Raw genomic sequence first — 21,161 nt, 5'->3', positions numbered from 1 at the left:
TGGTTATTCACCGGGAACACACTCGTATATATCGTTTATCAGAGGTCAGCCTCTCCGTTTTCTAAAATGTCATAAAAAGTAAATTAGTTGAAGCGACAAGACGAGAACAAATAAAAAGGCTTTACGGCTGGCACAAACGTTTTTTTAATACTGTGTTTTGATTGGTCAACGCCGGTAATGAACACTCTCTGATAAACCCGCTTATTGTGAAATGAGAAGATTGGGAGCAATTTCATGCATTTAACTTTAAATGAATTGTCACTCCAATAACACTCTGTCATCTCACACCCATTAGCTCTCTGAGGCCCGAGGCTGTAAACAGGGAGAGCACCTTGTTATCAAAGCGCTGGATTCATGTCTGTATTCATGTCTGTACTTGTGTCTGTATTCATGTCTGTACTCGTATCTGTATTAATGTCTGTATTCATGTCTGTACTCGTATCTGTATTAATGTCTGTATTCGTGTCTGTACTCGTATCTGTACTTGTGTATGTACTCGTGTATGTACTCGTGTCTGTATTCATGTCTGTAGTCTGTATTCATGTATGTACTTGTGTCTGTACTCATGTCTGTATTCGTGTCTGTACTCATGTCTGTACTTGTGTCTGTATTCATGTCTGTATTTGTGTCTGTATTAATGTCTGTATTTGTGTCTGTACTCGTGTCTGTATTCATGTATGTATTTGTGTATGTACTCGTGTCTGTATTTGTGTCTGTACTCATGTCTGTACATGTGTCTGTATTCATGTCTGTATTTGTGTCTGTATTAATGTCTGTATCTGTGTCTGTACTCGTGTCTGTATTCATGTCTGTACTTGTGTCTGTATTCATGTATGTATTTGTGTATGTACTCGTGTCTGTACTTGTGTCTGTATTCACGTCTGTATTCATGGATGTACTTGTGTATGTACTCGTGTCTGTATTCGTGTCTGTATTCATGTATGTACTCGTGTCTGTATTCGTGTCTGTATTCATGTATGTATTTGTGTATGTACTTGTGTCTGTACTTGTGTCTGTACTCGTGTCTGTACTCGTGTCTGTATTTGTGTCTGTATTCATGTATGTATTTGTGTATGTACTCGTGTCTGTACTTGTGTCTGTATTCATGTATGTATTTGTGTCTGTATTCATGTATGTACTTGTGTCTGTACTCGTGTCTGTATTCATGTATGTATTTGTGTCTGTATTCATGTATGTACTTGTGTCTGTACTCGTGTCTGTATTCATGTATGTATTTGTGTCTGTATTCATGTATGTACTCGTGTCTGTACTCGTGTCTGTATTCATGTATGTATTTGTGTCTGTATTCATGTATGTACTTGTGTCTGTACTTGTGTCTGTATTTGTGTATGTACTCGTGTCTGTACTCGTGTCTGTATTTGTGTCTGTACTTGTGTCTGTATTTGTGTCTGTATTCGTGTCTGTACTCGTGTCTGTACTTGTGTCTGAAGTGCGGCTCTTAGATCAGCATTGTGGCTCGGTTTGGATCATATGCCTCACGGGCTGAATGGGATCCTCAAATGTACTTTACTACATCGTCACTGGGAGGGATTACTACACGCACACACATACACACACACACACACACAGCACAGATTAGTCAGAGGTCTCTTCGGCCTCGCTGTCGGCCTCAGGAAGCAGCTGTTTTAACTCGTGTGCCTCTGCCCGGCCTGTTGTCATGTCATCTATTATTCATCTCTGTCGTTGATGACGGGATTCCTTTGAGTTTCTTGGTTCTTACCCAGAAGTCACGAATCACCAACAACAGCACAACGATCCTGCTCTAAAGATATCCCGCCTCTGAGGTTATCCTCCTCCTCCTCTAACTAACACCGACTGTGAACTCTTCTCACCAGCGTGAGGAACGACACCTTTTCTCTCTCTTTCACGACTAAAGAGCTGGAATTAGGCCTCAGACTTTAGCCGCAGAGCAAGATGAGCGTACGCTCCCCCTCAGCGCGGGCGCCACTCAACACATTCTGCTTTGAGTCTTGAACGCTCAACAAATGTGTGTCTCTCGTCCCATTATCTTCACGATCTGCCCTCCTGTTGTTGTCTAGCTCAACGACACATTTACAACCTGCGCTCGGGGTCGACGGGATTACGAAAAAACACTGGAGTGTGCATCCTTTTCAGTCACACGATCAAACAAGAGGCTGACTCCTCACCGAGAGGCCAGCGGCTCACGGTGATGTCACCTCACTGTCATCGCTCACGGCTCCTCATGCACAACTTTTTTATTTCTTGTCTTGTTTGAATTTTGTTAACTTTCCTCAAGTTCTCGTTTAGGATGGTGTGAGTTGATGTTCACCTCTTTTTGTCCGTAAACAAAGATTGATGATGTAATATTCCATAACTGTACCCAAATCTAAATGACGATGCTATTGTTAACAAAAATAAAGACTCCTTAAATGCTCTTCTTCTTCTTCTTCTTCTTCTTCTTCTTCTTCTTCTTCTTCTTCGACTCTCACAGTTGCAGTCCTCCCCCTCGTCTCCCCCTCTTCTTCCTCTTCTTCTTCTTCTTCTTCGACTCTCACAGTTGCAGTCCTCCCCCTCGTCTCCCCCTCTTCTTCTTCTTCTTCTTCTTCTTCTTCGACTCTCACAGTTGCAGTCCTCCCCCTCGTCTCCCCCTCTTCTTCTTCTTCTTCTTCTTCGACTCTCACAGTTGCAGTCCTCCCCCTCGTCTCCCCCTCTTCTTCCCCTCTTCTTCTTCTTCTTCTTCGACTCTCACAGTTGCAGTCCTCCCCCTCGTCTCCCCCTCTTCTTCCTCTTCTTCTTCTTCTTCGACTCTCACAGTTCCAGTCCTCCCCCTCGTCTCCCCCTCTTCTTCTTCTTCGACTCTCACAGTTGCAGTCCTCCCCCTCTTCTTCCTCTTCTTCTTCTTCTTCGACTCTCACAGTTGCAGTCCTCCCCCTCGTCTCCCCCTCTTCTTCTTCTTCTTCTTCTTCTTCTTCTTCTTCTTCTTCTTCTTCGACTCACAGTTGCAGTCCTCCCCCTCGTCTCCCCCTCTTCTTCTTCTTCTTCTTCTTCTTCTTCTTCTTCTTCGACTCTCACAGTTGCAGTCCTCCCCCTCGTCTCCCCCTCTTCTCCTCCTCCTCTGTAGTTCTCACTTTTGGGGGATAGATCTAGAGCGATGATGTAACCGCTCTGACGCCGAAGTCCTCCATTTCCAACTGTTATCACTCTTTGCGTGGAACATTGTCACCGCTGAGTTGATCCCGCTCTTTTCTTCGGTCTTTCCTGTGAGCTCTGACCTCTGACCTCTCCGTGAAAATCCACTAACATGCTGCTTCTATATTAGTGGTGAGGTCGCTCACCGTACACATCCGGTGTCAACCGTCCTTTCCCTGTGGGTCGCTCTGGAGAAAAGGCATGGCCGGCACAAATTGACTTTCACTGTTAATACTTCACACTTCAAAGCACCGACAGCAGCAGAAATATTAAAACGACACTTCCTGTTGCTATTCCTGTGAAATGCCCCTGAAGCTCTTCAACGGGCGATCAATAGTAATACGTGTGTGTGTGTTCAGAGGGCCACGGTCCATGAAGCTGGGACTGACATCGTGCTGTTGTGGAGAGTCACAAGTCCTTGGGCTGGAGACCCATGTGGGGTTGTTGATATTGTTTTCTTTTAACCTAAATTAATAAGAGATAAAAATACATAATAATGTTGTATAATCTACTTGTTTAGTTTTTACTTAACACCACCTAACACATGTTGTGGCTCAGAATAAATCCTGCAGTGTCAACCTGAGCTGAGGTTACTGTAACGGGGTCCAAACAAATCATGTGTTGCAACTATATGGCAAATATAGTTTGGAAAAATAGAGTGATGCTAAACTTCAGTCTCTAAAGGGAAGAAGAGCTCAGCAATGAAAAGAGCGTTTAATCTGGTTTCACTTCGATCTTCCAGATGAGCAGTTGTTCTATCTCTCCAGTTTATTGTCTGTTGTCTTGTTGCTAATTAAACTGGCTTCCTAGAAAATACATATTTCCGTCCTCATATAACGTCTCATGAACTCTCAGAGAAATAACATGTTCTCCTTCTTTCACAGTTGAATTCCTAAGCAAGACATCGCGTTGCTAATAACCATCTCCTCTCTCCTCTGACCTCTCTCTCTCCTCTGACCTCCTGACCTACAGACATTGGACAGATGCTGCTGCGTAATAGATGTCGCTGCGACTTTTTGACTTTCTTCTCTTCTTTTACTGCTGCTTAAACTAAACTTTAATAGGTCACTTGAAGACAGACACGTCTTCCTCTTAGATACATTAGATAATTGGCAGTAAAAAAAAAAGATGTATAATGACGCATCATAACTTTGAGTTATGTAAAGTTACAAGGTCACCTTCAAAATCACAGGGGCTCATTTTAAAAAGTTATATCTGTGATAATTAAGTTTCATCATTCTGACTGACAAGTTTGTGTTTCACTGTTTCTGTAAAGTTGTTCACTGGTGTTTGTGCTGCGAACGGGAGAGGCGTCTGAGAAAGAGAGAGAACAGGTAGAAGAGGAGAGAGGGGGATTCAAGACACTAGAGGCAGCGGACAGATGTAAGAAAAGAGAGAGCTGGATGAATAATTCAGTACCTCCATTCCCTCTCTCCTCCTCCCCGCTGAGTAGGAGATGTTACAAAGATAGACAAGTAGAGGAGAAGATATAAAAGAGAGGAGGAGGGAAAGGAAAGGTGATGAGACAAGAGGAGAGGAGAGAGAACCAAGGAAAGGAGATGAGAGGAGATGAGTAGAGGGCAAAAATGAAGAGATGAGATGGAAGGATAGAAAAGGAAACAAGATGAACTTAAGAGATGAGAGAAGACAAGCAAAGATGTATGGGGAGGAGATGAGAGAAGAGAAGGAGAGAGGAAATGAGGAAAGAAGTTAAGATGAGGGGGAAGAAGAGGAGGAAAGGGAGGAGAGAGGAAGCAGATGGGATACGACATTGCTTGATTGAGTGTGAATGTGTGTGAGGGGGTGTGTGTGAGTGTGTGTGTGTGTGTGTGTGTGAGAGAGATACAAACCCAAAGCAGAAAGTCAGAGACGCAGTATGATAACCGATGCCAGATGTGTGTGTGTGTGTGTGTGTGTTGTCCTCTCTGCATTCAGCAGGTGCTCTCTCTCTCTCTGTCTCTCTTTCTCGCTTGGAGATCCACCTGCGTCACTAATCACTCGTTACCTTGGTAACAGTGGACTTCCCCATGTCTGCGCCTTTCTTGAGTGCGCGCGCGTGTGTGTGTGTGTGTGTGTGTGTGTGGGCGGGTGCGAGAGCATGAATTATGACTCATCCTGCTGAGTTGAGAGTGGCTATCCTCACACTCTGCCTGGGGAACACCCACCCACATGTTAAGCTCCCTGTCTGTCTCTCTTCCCCCTTCCATCCCTCCCTCCCTCTCTCTCTCTCTCTCTCTCTCTCTCTTCATCCTCCCCTCTTCTTCACCTCCTTTTCTCTGCTGCCGTTCACCTGTTGTGTGCACTCTGTGTGCTCAGAGCAGCAGCCAAGATTAAACTAAGAGCGCCACCTACAGAGCAGCTGGCTGAGTCTCACCCAGAATGGACAGTATGAAGCTGAATGTATTCTTATGCATTTAAATGAATATTAATCATTTTGGGAAATGCTGATAGATTAACTATCTCGTGAATAAAGGTTGAACTATTCCTTTAAGCTATAGGTCTTGTAAAGTTTACACTGTCAACGTCCTGAGACGATGTTCCCCAGCTGGTGGTTCTATCGTATCGCAGACAACAAGCCTAAACAAAAGCATCTTAAAAACATATTTGTACCTGTTGCTCCCTTGATGTCTAAACTTGAACATATCCAATAAGAGCTCAGTGCCAGCCGGGCAGCCAGAGGCCCCAGATGAGCATTACAAGTATGAGTTATTGTGTGTTTGTCGATAATTATCAGTAAATCACACGACAAACATGCCACGATAATATCTCTCCTAAACTCAATAGATGAGTGAACATATAGTTTGCTGCGATAGCGATCTGTCCGCTTCTAGTGGTCATGAATGCATCTTAAAGATGGACAAGTGGCAAGCACCGTGAGTGTATGAAAGATGCATTCAAGTAGCGTCGGTCAAGACGCAGAGGTGTGTAAAAAGGGAGGTGGGGGGAGAACCGGGTAGGTTTTCTTTTAATGCCCGTAGAGGGCGCTGCTGCCTCTGTGCAACGTCACACACACTCAGACATGCAGGAAAAGCATTTATCATATTAATTCCCTTTATTGCATACTTCATTTTACTGGCATGATTTGTGGTGTGTGTGTGTGTGTGTGTGTGTGTGTGTGTGTGTGTGTGTGTGTGTGTGTGTGTGTGTGTGTGTGAGAGTGTGTGTTCTCTTGCAAACCGTGGACAATGAAGTGGAGAGATTTGGGACGAGGTTGAGTGAAAGGAGGGGTTGTGCCGTGTGTGTGTGTGTGTGTGTGTGTGTGTGTGTGTGTGTGTGTGTGTGTGTGTGTGTGTGTGTGTGTGAAGATATTTCTTTTGAAGTTTTAGATTTTAGAGCTGTGTCACGCCTCCCTCTGATGCTATAAAAAGCACCAGAGGAGATTAATTTTAATGTAAATGAAGCTTTGATTTATTCATAACTTAAACTGACCTGGATAAAACATCAGCACACACACACACACACACACACACACACACCATATTTTTGCTGCTCCTGTTGCTGCATCTATATATCAGTCTATGCATACAGATAACAGGACCAAGTAAAGCAAAGAGTATCATCATAAAACATCACTGCTGACATATAGCAGGTATACACTATTGTCTGCGTTCAGAACTAACATGAGGCATTCATGAGCCAGTTTTTAAGTCATTCACAATTAATTTATTGTGAATGACTCCCACCCTGCTGCTGATCATTATCTAACACAGTGAACCCCCCGCTGTGTTATTGATGTACAACCATCGTTAACATGGCTCTCGGTGAGCAGCTGTTGTTGGGAGATGGTGTTCTTCGAGAGCCTCTGCTGCCCCCTAGTGGACACGAGGAACCACACACGCGCATGTTCCCGTGGCGTGTTGAAGAACACCGCGTGTCTGTGCTTCTGAGTGTGTCTGTCTATGAGAAATGAGAAGCACGCGCCGCGCACGCGCACACCCACACGCACACACGCACGCACGCAGACAAAGAGGCTGTTCGCTGTCCATTGGTAAAGTCACCCGTAGCACTTAAGTCCTTTTTGGATTCACATAAGATGGACACACTTATTAGAAACGTCATTATTCACGGTTTCTAAACCGATAGTAACACTAATTATATACAGTAGACAAACTTTGAGCACTAATATTTTTACTTCACATTATATTGTATTGTGATATAATTACTCGTTTAAGCTTCCTCTGAAGTATTCTCATTCCAGTCACACAGATAACACATACACACTAACACTGTCGCTACAATGTATATTGTGATTTATCCCAATGGGGAAATGTTTATCAGCACATTGATCACAATCAACCACAACAATGAGATATCTGATATGCAAAGTGTTCATATACTGACAATGATGGAACCCTAACCCTGACCCTAACCCTATAGCCCCGACCCTAACCAGGGCTTGTGAAATAAATGCAACACTTAAATCAGAATATAACTTAAAAGAACAATAATACCGTGTGTTCCTTTGTCTGCTTGTGCATATACAGTGATACAGTCATGGTTCAGTCTTTGTGAGATAGGCACGTGCACTGCAGACACACCAGACACGTGAGGCTTCCTCCATACACGTCATCAGCCTGTCAATATGACATATGATATCATTTTTGCTTTAACCACAATGGTGAGAATAATGTAAAAGGGGCTGTTGCCTCGTTTCATTCCGACCACCTGCTACCCGGTTCCAGCCGACCGTCCACCGGTGACGTCATCCCCCCCCCCACACACACACACACACACATCGTTTAAACCGTTGTTTCGGGAGCGCGTGTCTGACCGCCGGCTCTGCGCGTGGCTCCGGGACATCCGGTCATTATACTTTCAAAATAATAATACAACGAAATTATTACTGCAAAGCTTTAAACGAGTTCCACAGTTACACATTTAAAAGAGGTCACACAATAACTGGGAATTAAAGACACGTGTTACATAGAAGCATGCACGTGCAAAAGAGGATTCAAGTAATGACATTCTAGGTCTGTAGATAGCACAATATTATTATTGTAAAGCAAATAATATGAATCATTTAGAGATACGTGGCTCATATACTGTACATGTAATACAATAGGCATCTACAAGCAGCTGTGGAATAAAAGTAGATGAGATGCAAGTTGACCACTTGATGGCAGCAACAAGTAGCCAAATGATGAGAGCGAAACGAGGACCTGGAGGCTGTGAATAGGAACTCGGTGGATTGTCTTCACTGAAAGGTTACATTGTGTGTCTGTGAAGTGAGTCACACAACACAGCCTCGAACATCTATTTGACAGACACACACACATCCTGTGGAGTCCGCACTTTGAAAGCCGCGCCGCCCTCTTTCCGGTGCTGCGCTCGGTAACTCGTGCTAGTTTCACGCAGCTGGAGCAGCTCGCGGCTACACGCGCGCCTCGCGCTTCTGTCAGCGGGATACTAACAGACGGGGTTTTTTCCCGGTGGAGAGGCTACGGAACCGCTTTCTGAGGCATTGTCCTCCTTTTCTTCTGGGGTTTGGTCCGTCTCGCCTGTTGACCATGGGGACAGACGTCGACGCACGGGGTTCGGTAAAATCGGTTGGAGGAGCCGTTCAGTGACAGCTGCGAGACACGCTGGGGAGACGTGACGGACAGGTAACCGGTTTAGGTCTAGAAAAGCAACGGCCCGGTGGATAATGATGACAGAGAATATGCTGTAACGGGAGGCGGTTTGCTCCTTTTGGACTTTGTGGCTCTGTGGCTGAAGTATGGGGCCGTGGTAGCCGGTAGAGCGGACACCGGAGCGTCTGGTTTAGTCTACGCTCGGTCTGTGCCACCGGAGGGTGGACACAGCTGAAGAGACTGGAGACACGGACGGAGACGGGGCTGTTTTTGTTTCGGCGGAGACATGGCAGCGGCCATCGCCAGCGGTTTGATCCGCCAGAAGCGGCTGGCGAGGGAGCAACATGTCCACCGGCCGATTCCTCACCGGCGGCGGAAGAGCCCCGGTAAAAAGCCGGGGCTGTACAACGGGAACCTGGTCGACATCTTCTCCAAAGTCCGGATATTTGGCCTGAAGAAGCGGAGGCTACGGAAACAAGGTGTGTGTGTGTGGGGGGGGCAGGGGCACACGCGCACACACACGCATGCACACAGACAGTCGCGCGCACACCAATGTATTGATGTGCGCGTGCGCGCCTCCACGCACATGCAGAAACGCACGCACTTTTACGCGCGGCAACCATCATCCACACTCGCACATGCACAGACATGCCCGGTGCACTCTCTCTCTCTCGCGCGCGCTCTTACACGCGCACATGCACAAACACAGACTGACAGACTCGCCCTTCCCCTCTTTTCCCCTCTCTCTTCTATGTGGTGAAACGCGCGCGCGCGAGCACGCACACTGTCATTTATGGTCGTGCCGTATGGCTCAGTAGTTTCCAGGTACATCCATAATTGAAGCCACATATTAGTCTGTCTAGTCTCTCTCTCTCTCTCTCTCTCTCTCTCTCTCTCTCTCTCTCTCTCTCTATGTGCATCTCTACCTCGCTCTCTCATTTTCAGCTCATAATTCAGAAGGCCCTGTCACCACGGGCAGACTTTGCCTCAACAGGAGCAGGATGTCGGACTTAAACGCAATGACAGGATCATCTCTCTCTCTGTTATTTTGAAATCACACCGAGCTCCACCTCAATCTGATTTGTCTATTTGGTTGGAAAAAACAGAAATGTGTTTGTTGTCTTTGTGCGGAGGTTAAAAAGTCCAAAATGTCCCCAAACTTGGGACGGATCTGTCCGTTAATGCGCGAGAGAGAATTGATTAGATATGGCGGTGAACGCGGATTAATGTGAAGAGCGTTCAATAGCAGAGGCGATAAGTGCTGTTGTAATCAATTGATTGTGTGAGAAAGCAGCAGGTGCGCATACGGAGGGATGGATGGATGGAGGGAGGCGAGAAGGAGGCAGGAAATGAGATGAGGGGCAGGCATCTCCTCCCTTCCCTGTTTTGTGACCTTTCTCCCTCAGAGCTTCTCATCCCTTCTTCCATCTTTCCCTCCCCTGTTCCCTTCAGGAAGAACAGACAAACAGCTTCCTCTCCTCGCTCCCTCTTATACGTCTCCTTTTAACCAAGTCATAGTTCCACTAAATGTTCTTCCCCCCTTTGTCATCCCTCGTCACCGCCCCCCCCCCCCCCCCCATAACCTAATTTGGACTCTTCTTCCACCCTTCTTATATCATCATATCCTCCATCCCTACCTTCGATCTTTTCATACCTCCTTACAGCCTTGTTCCCTTTTATCCTTTCTGAGGATAGACGACAGCAGCCTCCTCTCCTTATTTCTCTTCCGAGCTTTCCCCATCTCCCCTCACCTCATTTAGTCCTCTCCTCATTTCCATCACCCTTCCTCCTTCATGTCCTCATCCTCTCTCCCAACATTGTATCCTTTCGTCCCCTCTTCCAGCTTCATTTTGTTTCCCCCCCCCCCCTAATTTGAGTCACCTTTCTTCCTTGCCTTCTTTATTCTCCTCCTCTTTTGCTCATCACCTTTCCTCCTCGCCACCTAATCATCCCCACCTACGTCAGATCTTTTCATCCTACCTTCCTTACTTTGTGCGTCCTCCCTCTTTTTCCACCCTCCCTACCTCCTTGTCTCCTTCTGCCGTCACTCCCTCATCTGTGTTCCCAGCTGTGAGAGCTGCTGGTGAAAGCTTGGCAGCGTCTACAACCTCTGCGCTCTGTCCTTCTATGTGTGTGTGTGTGTGTGTGTGTGTCTTCCAGAGGTTTTGTGAAGGTGAGACCAAAATTATCTGCAGCCGTCATTACTCGATATAAAATATGGTTCAAATACAACTCAAAGTTGCTCGTATCGGCGAGAGTTTGACTGACTTGGAGCCCAGATATCCTTTTTTTAAATTAAAATGTGACATCAGTCCACTCCTGAGGCTTCTTATACCTCATCACACCATTTTTGAGTGGAGGATTTGATCGCGACACGATGGACAGGAGTTCCCCGCCAAATTAAAAGATAATCCACTGCCACGAAAAAATTGTCTTTCGGTGGGCAATCGAAACATAACTCACGTGGCCTTAGAAATTCCGCACGGTTGAGTCACACCGCCAACAACGTTGTTTTTTTTATTATATACCGCCACTAAAATGCAGCTGTAATATATCCATATGAGACAGGAGGATAAGCCAACAGAAAGACGGGTGAATAAATGCAACGCTGGGATGGAAAGTACCCCAGGCTCTAACTCAGCAGTATCTTTTTTACTTTGTATTATAAATATAAATATAAGAGACAATAAATGACATTTGCAGCCGTTTCTTCCCGTCGTTCGTCACACAAACGATGCAGAGAGAGAGACTGTGACTGATTTCTGCTCTGACGGACGGTAAACTCTGAACCTTAAAGCGGCGAGAAATATCACAGCTGTCGAGATTGAGCCATGTTTATTTTATGCATATCATTTTGTGGCGTTCATAGGAAGTAGGAGAGAAGAACGCTGTTTAAGTGAGGAGGAGCGTTAAAGGGATGCAATAAGTGATTATTTTTATAAGCGATTAATACATACGTCTAAAAAATGCTTGTGAGTAGAGTTGCTCCTATTTCTCACAGCCTGTACTAAATTAAATATTCCTGTAATCTATCGTGCACAGTAGATAATGGTCCTCTCTCCTTGCTTGCTCTTTGCAGACGGACATTTTTCGGAGCTCGTTGAGACTCTCAACCCCCGAAACCACAATTTTATGTTTCACTTCTGGGTGTTTGTGTGTGTGTGTGTGTGTGCGTGTGTGTCTTGCACTTGCTTAGTGACCGAGAGGATGAGATGATGGACGTGCCAAAGTAAGGATTCACTGCTGAGATGAGGAGTTTAGTGACTCTGCTCCTCACGTGGAGGAGCCAGATGTGCTTTTCCAGGATCCTCCAGTGGAACTTTGACTTAATGAGATCCAGTGGTTCGCACTGGACCGGCTCTCTGCGCAGGGTGCTGCCTTGCCTTTCAACCGAGGCATAATAATAAGCGGGTGCGGCTAATCGACAGTTGACATCAGCGTTTCCCTCCGAAGACACTTAACCCTGAGTTGTTCCCTGTCGCTGCGTCTACGGCGTGTGAATGGAACATGATTGTTAATATATATATATTACAGTATATATAAAGAAGGAGAGAAGGGGTGGCAGGAGAGGAGAGATGGGGATGGAGGAGAGAAAGAGAAAGAGCAAATGGGCAGATAGCATAATGACCACTGTATGTCCATAAGTGTTAATGTCGTGAACCCCACCCAAATTCACCACCCTGGAAGCCATGCGTGCTTTTATGTGCGTGGGATGAGGACACGAGTCCAGAGTCAGAGGACTGCCAGATAAGGCCTCCAGAGGTGCATGGCAAGAGAGAGAGAGCAATGATGGAGATGAGAACATGTGGCCTGATGGAAGATGAGAGGAAGGAGAGAGAGGCTCAATAGTTGTTGTAATTACAGTAGTTTTTTGTTACTTTTTTTTTTTTTTCTTTTTTTTCATTACTGTAATTCCGTAACAATTACCACAAACTGCTAATTTTCATTTAAATTAAAGAATTGTGTTGTTCTAAAAAATTTAAAAAAAAAAATGTCAATGTCATCTGAAGATCAAGAATATTACTTTGAAGAACATCACTTGTTGTTTTCAAACTGTAAAGATGGAAAGTTAGTATTTTCTGTATTGGTGTTATTTTCTTTTTGGTTACGTGCTTTTATGTTTTGTCTCAGTGTGCTGGTGTGACAGTGAGGCAGTGGGGCTGTGTGTTTGCTGCACTGAGCGTGTTTTGAGCCATGTGTTGTGTGTTAGAGTTGTTGTTGTTGTGAGTTTTGCAGGTGATGGTGATGTTTTGTTTTAGGTGCCTGTTGTTAGTGCAGAGTGTGTGGTGAGTTTGAGTTTTGACTCCAGTTGTGCCCACTGTCGTTTAGCAATCGAAAAAAACTGTAATCACTTTGGATAAAAGCTCCAGCTAAATTGCTTTTAATGTAACTCGAGGATGATGATGATGATGATGATATGTGTGGCGCAGACTGTGTGTGAAGGTGCCGTAGCTGCTGTGTCAGAGTTGATGCACATGCTCGCTAACTGGTCCAACGGCCTGCACGTGTCCATGGAATCCACTCTTCAGCACCCAAAGTATGTCTCTCATCACTCATTGCTCCGACGTAAATGAGGAGGAAAGGTTTGCATTCAGTCGCTGCTCGTGAATTCTTCACTTGCTTGCTGTTTCGCAGGGAGATTGTGTGTGTGTGTGTGTGTCTGTGTGCACTGCATGTGTCTGTGTGTACTGCATGTGTGTATGTGTCTGTGTGTGTGTGTACTGCATGCGTGTGCACTGCATGTGTGTGTGTGCACTTTGTGAGTGTGTCTGCGTGTGTGTACCGCATGTGTGTGTGTGCGTGCACTGCATGTGTGTGTGTGAATTGGGGAATACCCTTCCACTGGAACAGTCTGGAATCACGATGCAGTTGCCGTGGCAACGCGAGAATGGGAATATCCCTAGTAACAGACAGAATGTCGAGGTCCTGGGAAGAGTGGGGATATCACCTGGACTATTGTGGGAATGTCACTGCATGGGAAACAGCCGGTCACCTCGGGCTGGAAACGAGTGAGCGGATCAGAGGACGAGAGACGGATAGAAACATGAATAGATGAGTTGATGCAGCGGGACGGTCTCCTGTGGAGAGTTATTGATCTTTCATCCGTTACAGCTGGGAGTCGAGCCAAAACCCACAATAACACCATTTGAGTCTGTAATTCTACTCATAATAGGGCTAGACTATGTGATTACAAATCGATACCACGACAAATGATATCACACGAGATGAATGCGTGCTTTTGTGTGTTGGCTCATTTCCAATGTTCACCCGAATCGATACGTCACGTGACAGATTCTGGACGCGAGGTGATCGGTTTAATCTCCGGTGAGCCTGTGAGCTGTTGATTCATTCTCGGTTTATTTCTCCGGATTCCAGATGAAGTATTTATTTAATATTCAGTGAATCGAAGTCGATACAAGAAGATATGACATGTATTGATGATCAATACAAAAGGATGTCAGGAATGTGTGTGCAGGTTCTGCAACCAGGAAACCTCGACATTATCAATACGTCCATATTTAGCGTCGGAGAGAAGGAAACACCACCCAACCTGCCAGGGGTGACCCCAAAAACATTCAACAATACAACAAGTACTTCATGACACCTGGACAAATACAATCATCCAAAGAAATAAGTACGAGAAAATCACTTTTCAAATCAGTCGAGCGTGTCCAAATTCACATTTTCCATCTTCTGATTACCTCCATGTGACGCGTGGGATTTTTTCGCCGCAGCCAGTGGCGCTCGGAGTTTAGTGAGTTTAGCTTCACAGCCCGTCGTCTCCCCTGCTGCACAAGATGGATCCTGCACAAAGATGGAAAACACCTCGCCTCTCTCTCCCCCCCCCCCCCCCCGCCCCTCTCTCTCTCCATAAACTGGGTCACTCTCACTCTCTGCTTTGTCTCTTTTGTCTCTCTTTACTCGTTCACTCTCACGCACACATGTTCAAGGGGATTCCCACCCTGCTTTAAGCCACTGGTGTTTTATCAAAGGAGAAAGAGGGCGTGGCCTCATGTCCGTGTGTGTGTGAGGAGTCATTATGAAATAGTTGGTGTCACCTACCAACGCGGGCGTAAGTGAGCAATGATGACAGAATGGGACACAAGCCTGACTGTCTATTATATCATTTTTTGGGGGTCCTTTAGCTCCTCCCCTTTGCTAACTTTTCTGTTCAATATTCATAAATATATCAATATTTGATGTGAACCGTGAGAGGCCAAAGCGACGGCTGTCTAGGAGCAATATGCAATTACGAAATAAAACTGTGATTTAGTTGTGTTTGAGATGTTATATTTGTATTGTGTAAGCATCTTCTTGCCATCGTGGATTTATTAAAATCAAATGATTTGGAGCAAAGATAAGGAAATAAAAAAACGGTATATTTATCTGCCTCTTAGGTGTAAAGAAACTATCAGAGTCACACAGTTATCTACGTTTTAATAAAGGGAATCATGTGTCACTCAATAGATAAATGCTAAACTAAAAATGGGAGATGCAAAGCCGTGATGAAGCTGCTCCACACCCTCAGAGGTGCGGGAATAATTCATCAGCGTTATTCAAATGAGAAAATGACCACGGAAGAAGGATTAGTCCAAGAGTCCTGTGATGGATTGGATGTGCCCGACTGGTCTCTGCACAGGAAATCCCCCAGGATGCACCGGGTCGCGCGTGGTCATGCTGTTCCTTCACGCCCAGCTGCAGTGCATCTCAAATGTGCCCTGCAGGATTTTTTTTTCTTCCATAAATTGATTTATGGGGATGAATTTGTGAATGCGTCATTCTGTGGAAGCGGACACGACGTATCATTAGCTTTTAATTTGCTCGTGCATTATTTTACGGGGGGGGGAGATCAGCCCTTCTCAACTCTTCTTCTCCCTGTGTCTGTGTGTGTGTGTGTGTGTGTGTGTGTCTGTGTGTGTTGTGTCCTTGTCTTGGTTGTGTAGAACCACAGCTGAAGGGCATAGTGACCAGGTTGTTCTGCAGGCAGGGCTTCTATCTCCAGATGGGCCAGGATGGAAGTATGGACGGGACCAAAGACGACAGCACCAACTCCTGTAAGAGGACACACACACACACACACACATACACGGATCGATACCGTATATATATATATATATATATATATATATCAGGCGTGCCGATATATCACAGTACATTTGAGGAAACGTGTACATTTAAAAGCATCTGAAAAGGAAAGAGTGAAGAGAAAAAGAAAACCGGTTCTCAGAACCGTCACGTCCTCATCGCAAAAAGAAAAACCAGGACGGCGTCTCTCAAGGGCGAGTAGTTATTTAGAGACGACTCGTCTGCGTCTCGTCCTCCATCTGATTTGATGGAAGGTCGAAAGACACCGATGTAGAGAGAAATGAGATAAATCCTCGTCATTTCGTAATACATCGGAGTCATCGCAGAGATAATCCGACAGTTCAAAGAGGGTCAAGCTCCTCGATGCGGTGCAGTCGTGCCTCCATTACGGCGCCTTGTGCCCGCTGTGTGTGTTCTCACACACCAACTGTTGGACCGAGTGCGACAAGTGGCTGCTCAGAGGATTTTGCTCCCCGAGTCTGGTTTATTGGACCTCTGCAGCCGCCGCCCCCGGGGAGGTGCTGCAGATGGACGGCTCATTGATTAATGTGCCCGTTGCTATATTCTGAGAGAGAAAATCAAACGCTCATCAGTAACCGAGCGACTCGCTGGTCCAAAGTGTTCTTGGCGCGTTGGGCCGAGCCGGTGAGTTGTGGCCACGTCCCACTTGTTTGCTCCGATTCATTCTTTCTGGCCAACGTCTTTTACGCCACCATCTTTTTTTCCCGTCTTTTCTTTTCCGCGTCGATCGGACCGAATTCGCCGCAAGCTCGATTTCTTTGCCAGTTGTTTTCCGTCTTCTCTTTAGACTTCAGGGACATCTCCAATCAGCCGGGTGCATATCTTTATGTTAATGCATCTGGCGCTTTAGAAAGAGGGGTATGTATGCAGGGTGATTACTTGCAGGCGTACTAACTTGCGCACAGTCACATCTTCTCGGCTCAACTCTGAAAACTGTCGACGCCGGTTGTTGGAGACCATTTCTACGTAACCTTGATTAATGAGGGCTCAGGCTGGTATCCCAGGTGTAATCAGCCCGTGATTACAGAGAGCCAGCGCTGCTGTTGGTCTCAAAGTGGCGCGTCCATTTCCCCGGCCTTCTTTATAGGTCATTCTCATGCTATGTTATGATTGCACAATAATATCTCAGTGTGTATTACCGTGTACTGGCAGGGATGCCCCTCAGTTTAAGATTGCCTTCCTTTTTTCTTGAGGTTTTGCGGCGGCTCGATGAAATGAGCAGTGGCCTTCGATTTAACCTTTCACAACAAACATATTTTCTTTAATTCAATCGTCCTTTCACGGGAGGGCGACAACCTTCAAGATGGTACACCATTTAGCTTTCAGGGATTAATTAGGAGACAAGTGTGTTTGGACGACCTGCTCTTCAACACATGAAGACATTAGTTGAGTGAGCTAAATGTGTGTGTGTGTGTGTGTGGGGGCAGACAGGAGGCAGATACCTCACAAAGTTGCACAAATGAAAGCGATGCATTCCCACACACTGTCAGCACTAAGTTTACAGACACGGCAACATTCCACCTTTTTTCAACATCTCTAACTCAACAAACAATCAACAAGCCCCAACCAAAAGCAATACATCATCAATAACCGATGAAAACATGTCGAATATGCATCACAAACCAGATTAGACAAGAAATGTGGCTTTGGTTCAAGAAGAAATCTTGGATTCAAGGACACAGGAGGAGAAAAACAGGAGGAACGAAAAGAATTAAGTGTTGGATTTACAGTGGGTACGGAAAGTATTCACGACTAATGTTCACGACTGAGCAACGGGTCTGAATACCTATGACCATGTGATATTTCAGTTTGTCTTTTTTTAATAAATTAGCAAAAATTTCTACATGTCTGTTTTTTTCTGTCAAGATGGGGTGCTGAGTGAACATTAATGAGAAATAAAATGAACTTTTTTGATTTTAGCAAATGGCTGCAATGAAACAAAGAGTGACATTTTAAGGGGTCTGAATACTTTCCGTACCCACTGTATTTGGACGTTGCTCGTCAGCATTTAAAAAAAGCTGCAACTGCATGTAAACTTTCAACACATCTGGCAATGATGATTGAATATATATTCATCGATTGGAACATTTTTGCATTGAGACATCACCTTTGAGTAAACTATTACTGTCACGTCCTCAAGATACTATTAAGATTGATATCTTAAGATTCTAGTAAGTTGATATAAACAAATCTAAAACCATGACAACGAAAGGGTTGCAGGAAGTGAACACAACCACCAGTGACATCATCATTGTCCTTTGGAATAGCGCCCGCGGCTGTGAGGGTGAGATCAGCTGTCTGCTCCTCCAGCATCACCGACCGCTCTTCTTCAAATGACACTGACCCCGTGGAGCCTTGAAAAACAAGGACAAGAATAGGCTGATGTTTAAATATTCTGGGGAAATAATTGCAATCCAAATATGACACAGTTGTCCTTAACATTGTTATCCATCGTAGGTGATGGTGCAGTGTCTCAGTGTGTCACGAACACTTTTTTTTAAACATATTGTGGTTCAATAAAGTCAGAATAAAATCGTTTTTCTAAATTATTATTAATATGTTTGCACATTGTTGGACCCCAAACAATGAGGAAATAAAATCAATGTCAACACAACACAAGGGGATACGTTGTATTTGGTCTTTTCTTCCTTTTCATTCTGATTGATGCGTTATAATAACACAAAAAGCTTCTTTCTTCTCCTTCTACATGACTCGACTAAAATGAGACACACAATTGTGTGATGAATTGCCCAACTGAGATACTATAGTCTCGGAAAAAGTCCTGGATATTGGTATTTGGTATTGATGGATGTCTTATTTGACGTCATAGTGTAGCCTAATGGTAACTTCCAGAGCTATGGAGACACATTATCCTTTTAAGGCACAGCATTTTTTATTCAAAAGCATTGGTCATCATTTTTTCAGTCAATGTTGCGCAGAATACTCTGTGCAACTACGACTTTAAGCGCCCTGCTACTTGCCCCCCCCCCCCCCCTCCCCGAGGCCGAGCCGCTTCTTCACCTCACCATGACTTCAACCCGGATTGTTTTTGTCCTCAGCTCTGTTTAACTTAATCCCCGTGGGTCTGAGAGTCGTGGCCATCCAATCAGTGAAGACTGGCCTCTACATCGCCATGAACGGAGAGGGTCACCTCTACTCATCGGTAAGCACACACACACACACACACACACGCATCATAGACACACAATGGTGAGACATCCCAGATGGACAGTGTCCACAAGACATTTAGTTTCAGTATTTACACACTGTCTGTCTTCCTGGGCTGTGCATCAGTTTTTGTTTGGTCTCATTATTAATTTTTCTTCTGGCGCTCCTGCTCAGGGCTTAAAGCTTCTTTCTGGGGAATGATGTGGCTTAATGGCAAATCATGCGTTGCTCATCCTGGTCCCGAGTGTTTGGTTTTAATCTGTGGTCATTATTTCTGGGAGAATCAGCCTGTTTTGACAAACCTCAGGTCATTTATAAGACTTTAACATATCCACAGGAGTAAAGACGAAGAAAGCTTTCAATGACTCAGGAAGGTCGTCAAAAACAACAGAAAAAACAACAGCTAAGAAGCAACTAATGGTTATGTTCACTATCAATGAATCTGTCGATGAAGCATTAGATTTATCAACCGTCACCACCGTGAATATTAGGGAAACATTGTATATCACCAGTTCCCACAGCCAAAGGAAATACAATATTCAGATTACTATTAGTGAAAACCAAAATGTGATTTAAACTGCCCGTTGGCCCGGTTTACACGCCACGCTCATCTCATATTGCAGCTCAAAAGAACCTTTAGGTGATTTAGTTCAACTCACGTGTCTGTCTGAGCATCATGAGGCGACATGGAGGTGTCTCCCTCAGGAGCAGTTACAGACACATCCTGCTCTAAATTAAACAATATGTCACTCACTTTCAGGCTTACATTGAAAGGCAAATTGAAGCGCGCAAGATACACTGAAAGCATTTTTAAATGTCAAAAAGACAAAATGAAAGACCTTTCCATTTTAGATTTTGTTCTACAGGAAGTTGGAGGCAGGTGCATTAAATAGAGAGAGAGATGACAAAAACATATTCGTCAGATTATGGACAATAATGTGTTAGGTATACGTATTTTAATCCCACTCCAAAGGCTTTTCCTACCTCAATGCAAAAAAATAAGAGAAAGAAAACTAGTTACCAATGAAAATTACATACACAACCCCCAAAAAGAGCTAAATTATTGAAAAGGACAAAGAAGTAGATGATTGGAGGGAGGGATGAAGAAGGTAGAGGAGATGAAGAGCGGCCGGCTGCTCAGAGATGAAATATGAATTATTTCCACGCCGACTCTTCAGAGGGAGTTCACACTCGTTCACCGACTGCTCTCCCTAACATCATCCCTCTTTCCGCCCATCTATTTATCTTTTTTTGGCGGGTGGAGATGACGGGAGCCAGAGAGGAGGGGAAAGGTGGTGATTGGAGGAAAGGAAAGGTGATGGAGAGAGGGGACGGAGGACTATACATGGAGGGGAGGAGATGAAAGGAGGGGAATGAAAGGGAGAGGTGGGTGGAATAAAGGCGAGGCCAAGACCAATCATGAAAGAAAGAAGGAGGGCTGAGAAGAAAGGAAAAGACTTGGGCGGAAGGGAAAAGAAAGGAGGTGAGGAAGAAAAAGGACACAGACAATGTGAGGACAGAGAAGTTCAGGGGAGAGAAAAGGTTGGTTTTTTTAGAGGAGAGGAAGGATTAAAAAAACGTTGGACACAGGTTTTTAGAGGGAAGACCACACAAGATGGAGAGAGAGAAGGAGAAATGTCGACGACGAAAGAATGAGAGGAAGAAAACGAGGGGAATCTGGAGAAGGAAGACGAGAGAATCTGTGCTGCTCTGCTGGGCTTCCTCAGCCTGTCGCAGGAAGTCACAGATGCATGAGGGCTTCCTGTAAATAATTGAAGAGGGGGAGTCCCCCCCTAAACACACACACAAACACACACACACACACACACACACAGTAGCAATCCCAGACTAAAGCTGCATCTGATGTGAAGGCGGCTGCAATGATAACGAATAAATGAATAACAAATGCAGCAGGTCTAATTCATCGTGATGTCACCACGCCGCTTGATGTTTCATTGGCTGCTGCAAAGGTCCCGGCAGGCGTCGTGTGTGTGTGTGTGTGTGGTCCGGAAGAGGTTTTCATTAAACATTACGAGGGTGTTGCTGTTACACAGCTCCACTTTGTTTTTCATCAGAACCAGAGCGGCGACATTTACCTTTGTGTGTGTGTGTGTGTGTGTGTGATGGGTTCAGCTTCAGGCGAGC

The 21,161-nt window shown here is 45.0% G+C and overlaps 1 protein-coding gene across 3 annotated transcripts in view; it reads left to right on the top strand.

The window, feature by feature from the left end:
• Window positions 1–21,161, top strand: part of LOC130204595 (fibroblast growth factor 14-like) — a 33,289-nt gene that overhangs the window by 510 nt on the left and 11,618 nt on the right. Inside the window, exons 1-3 of one of the 3 annotated variants that reach the window (XM_056431423.1) lie at window positions 8,477–9,220; window positions 15,686–15,796; window positions 18,908–19,011. In XM_056431423.1, the coding sequence (XP_056287398.1) occupies window positions 9,028–9,220; window positions 15,686–15,796; window positions 18,908–19,011 (408 nt within the window). In that variant the 5' untranslated portion in view covers window positions 8,477–9,027. Of the gene's footprint in view, window positions 1–8,476; window positions 9,221–15,685; window positions 15,797–18,907; window positions 19,012–21,161 lie in introns of those variants that run through there. The other 2 variants (XM_056431425.1, XM_056431424.1) reach the window with 2 other exon arrangements.

Source organism: Pseudoliparis swirei, chromosome 14 (genome assembly GCF_029220125.1).
Source record: "Pseudoliparis swirei isolate HS2019 ecotype Mariana Trench chromosome 14, NWPU_hadal_v1, whole genome shotgun sequence".
Lineage (NCBI taxonomy): Eukaryota > Metazoa > Chordata > Actinopteri > Perciformes > Liparidae > Pseudoliparis > Pseudoliparis swirei.
The sequence above is the reverse complement of the archived record's forward strand: the minus strand, read 5'-3'. Positions and strand labels throughout refer to the sequence as shown.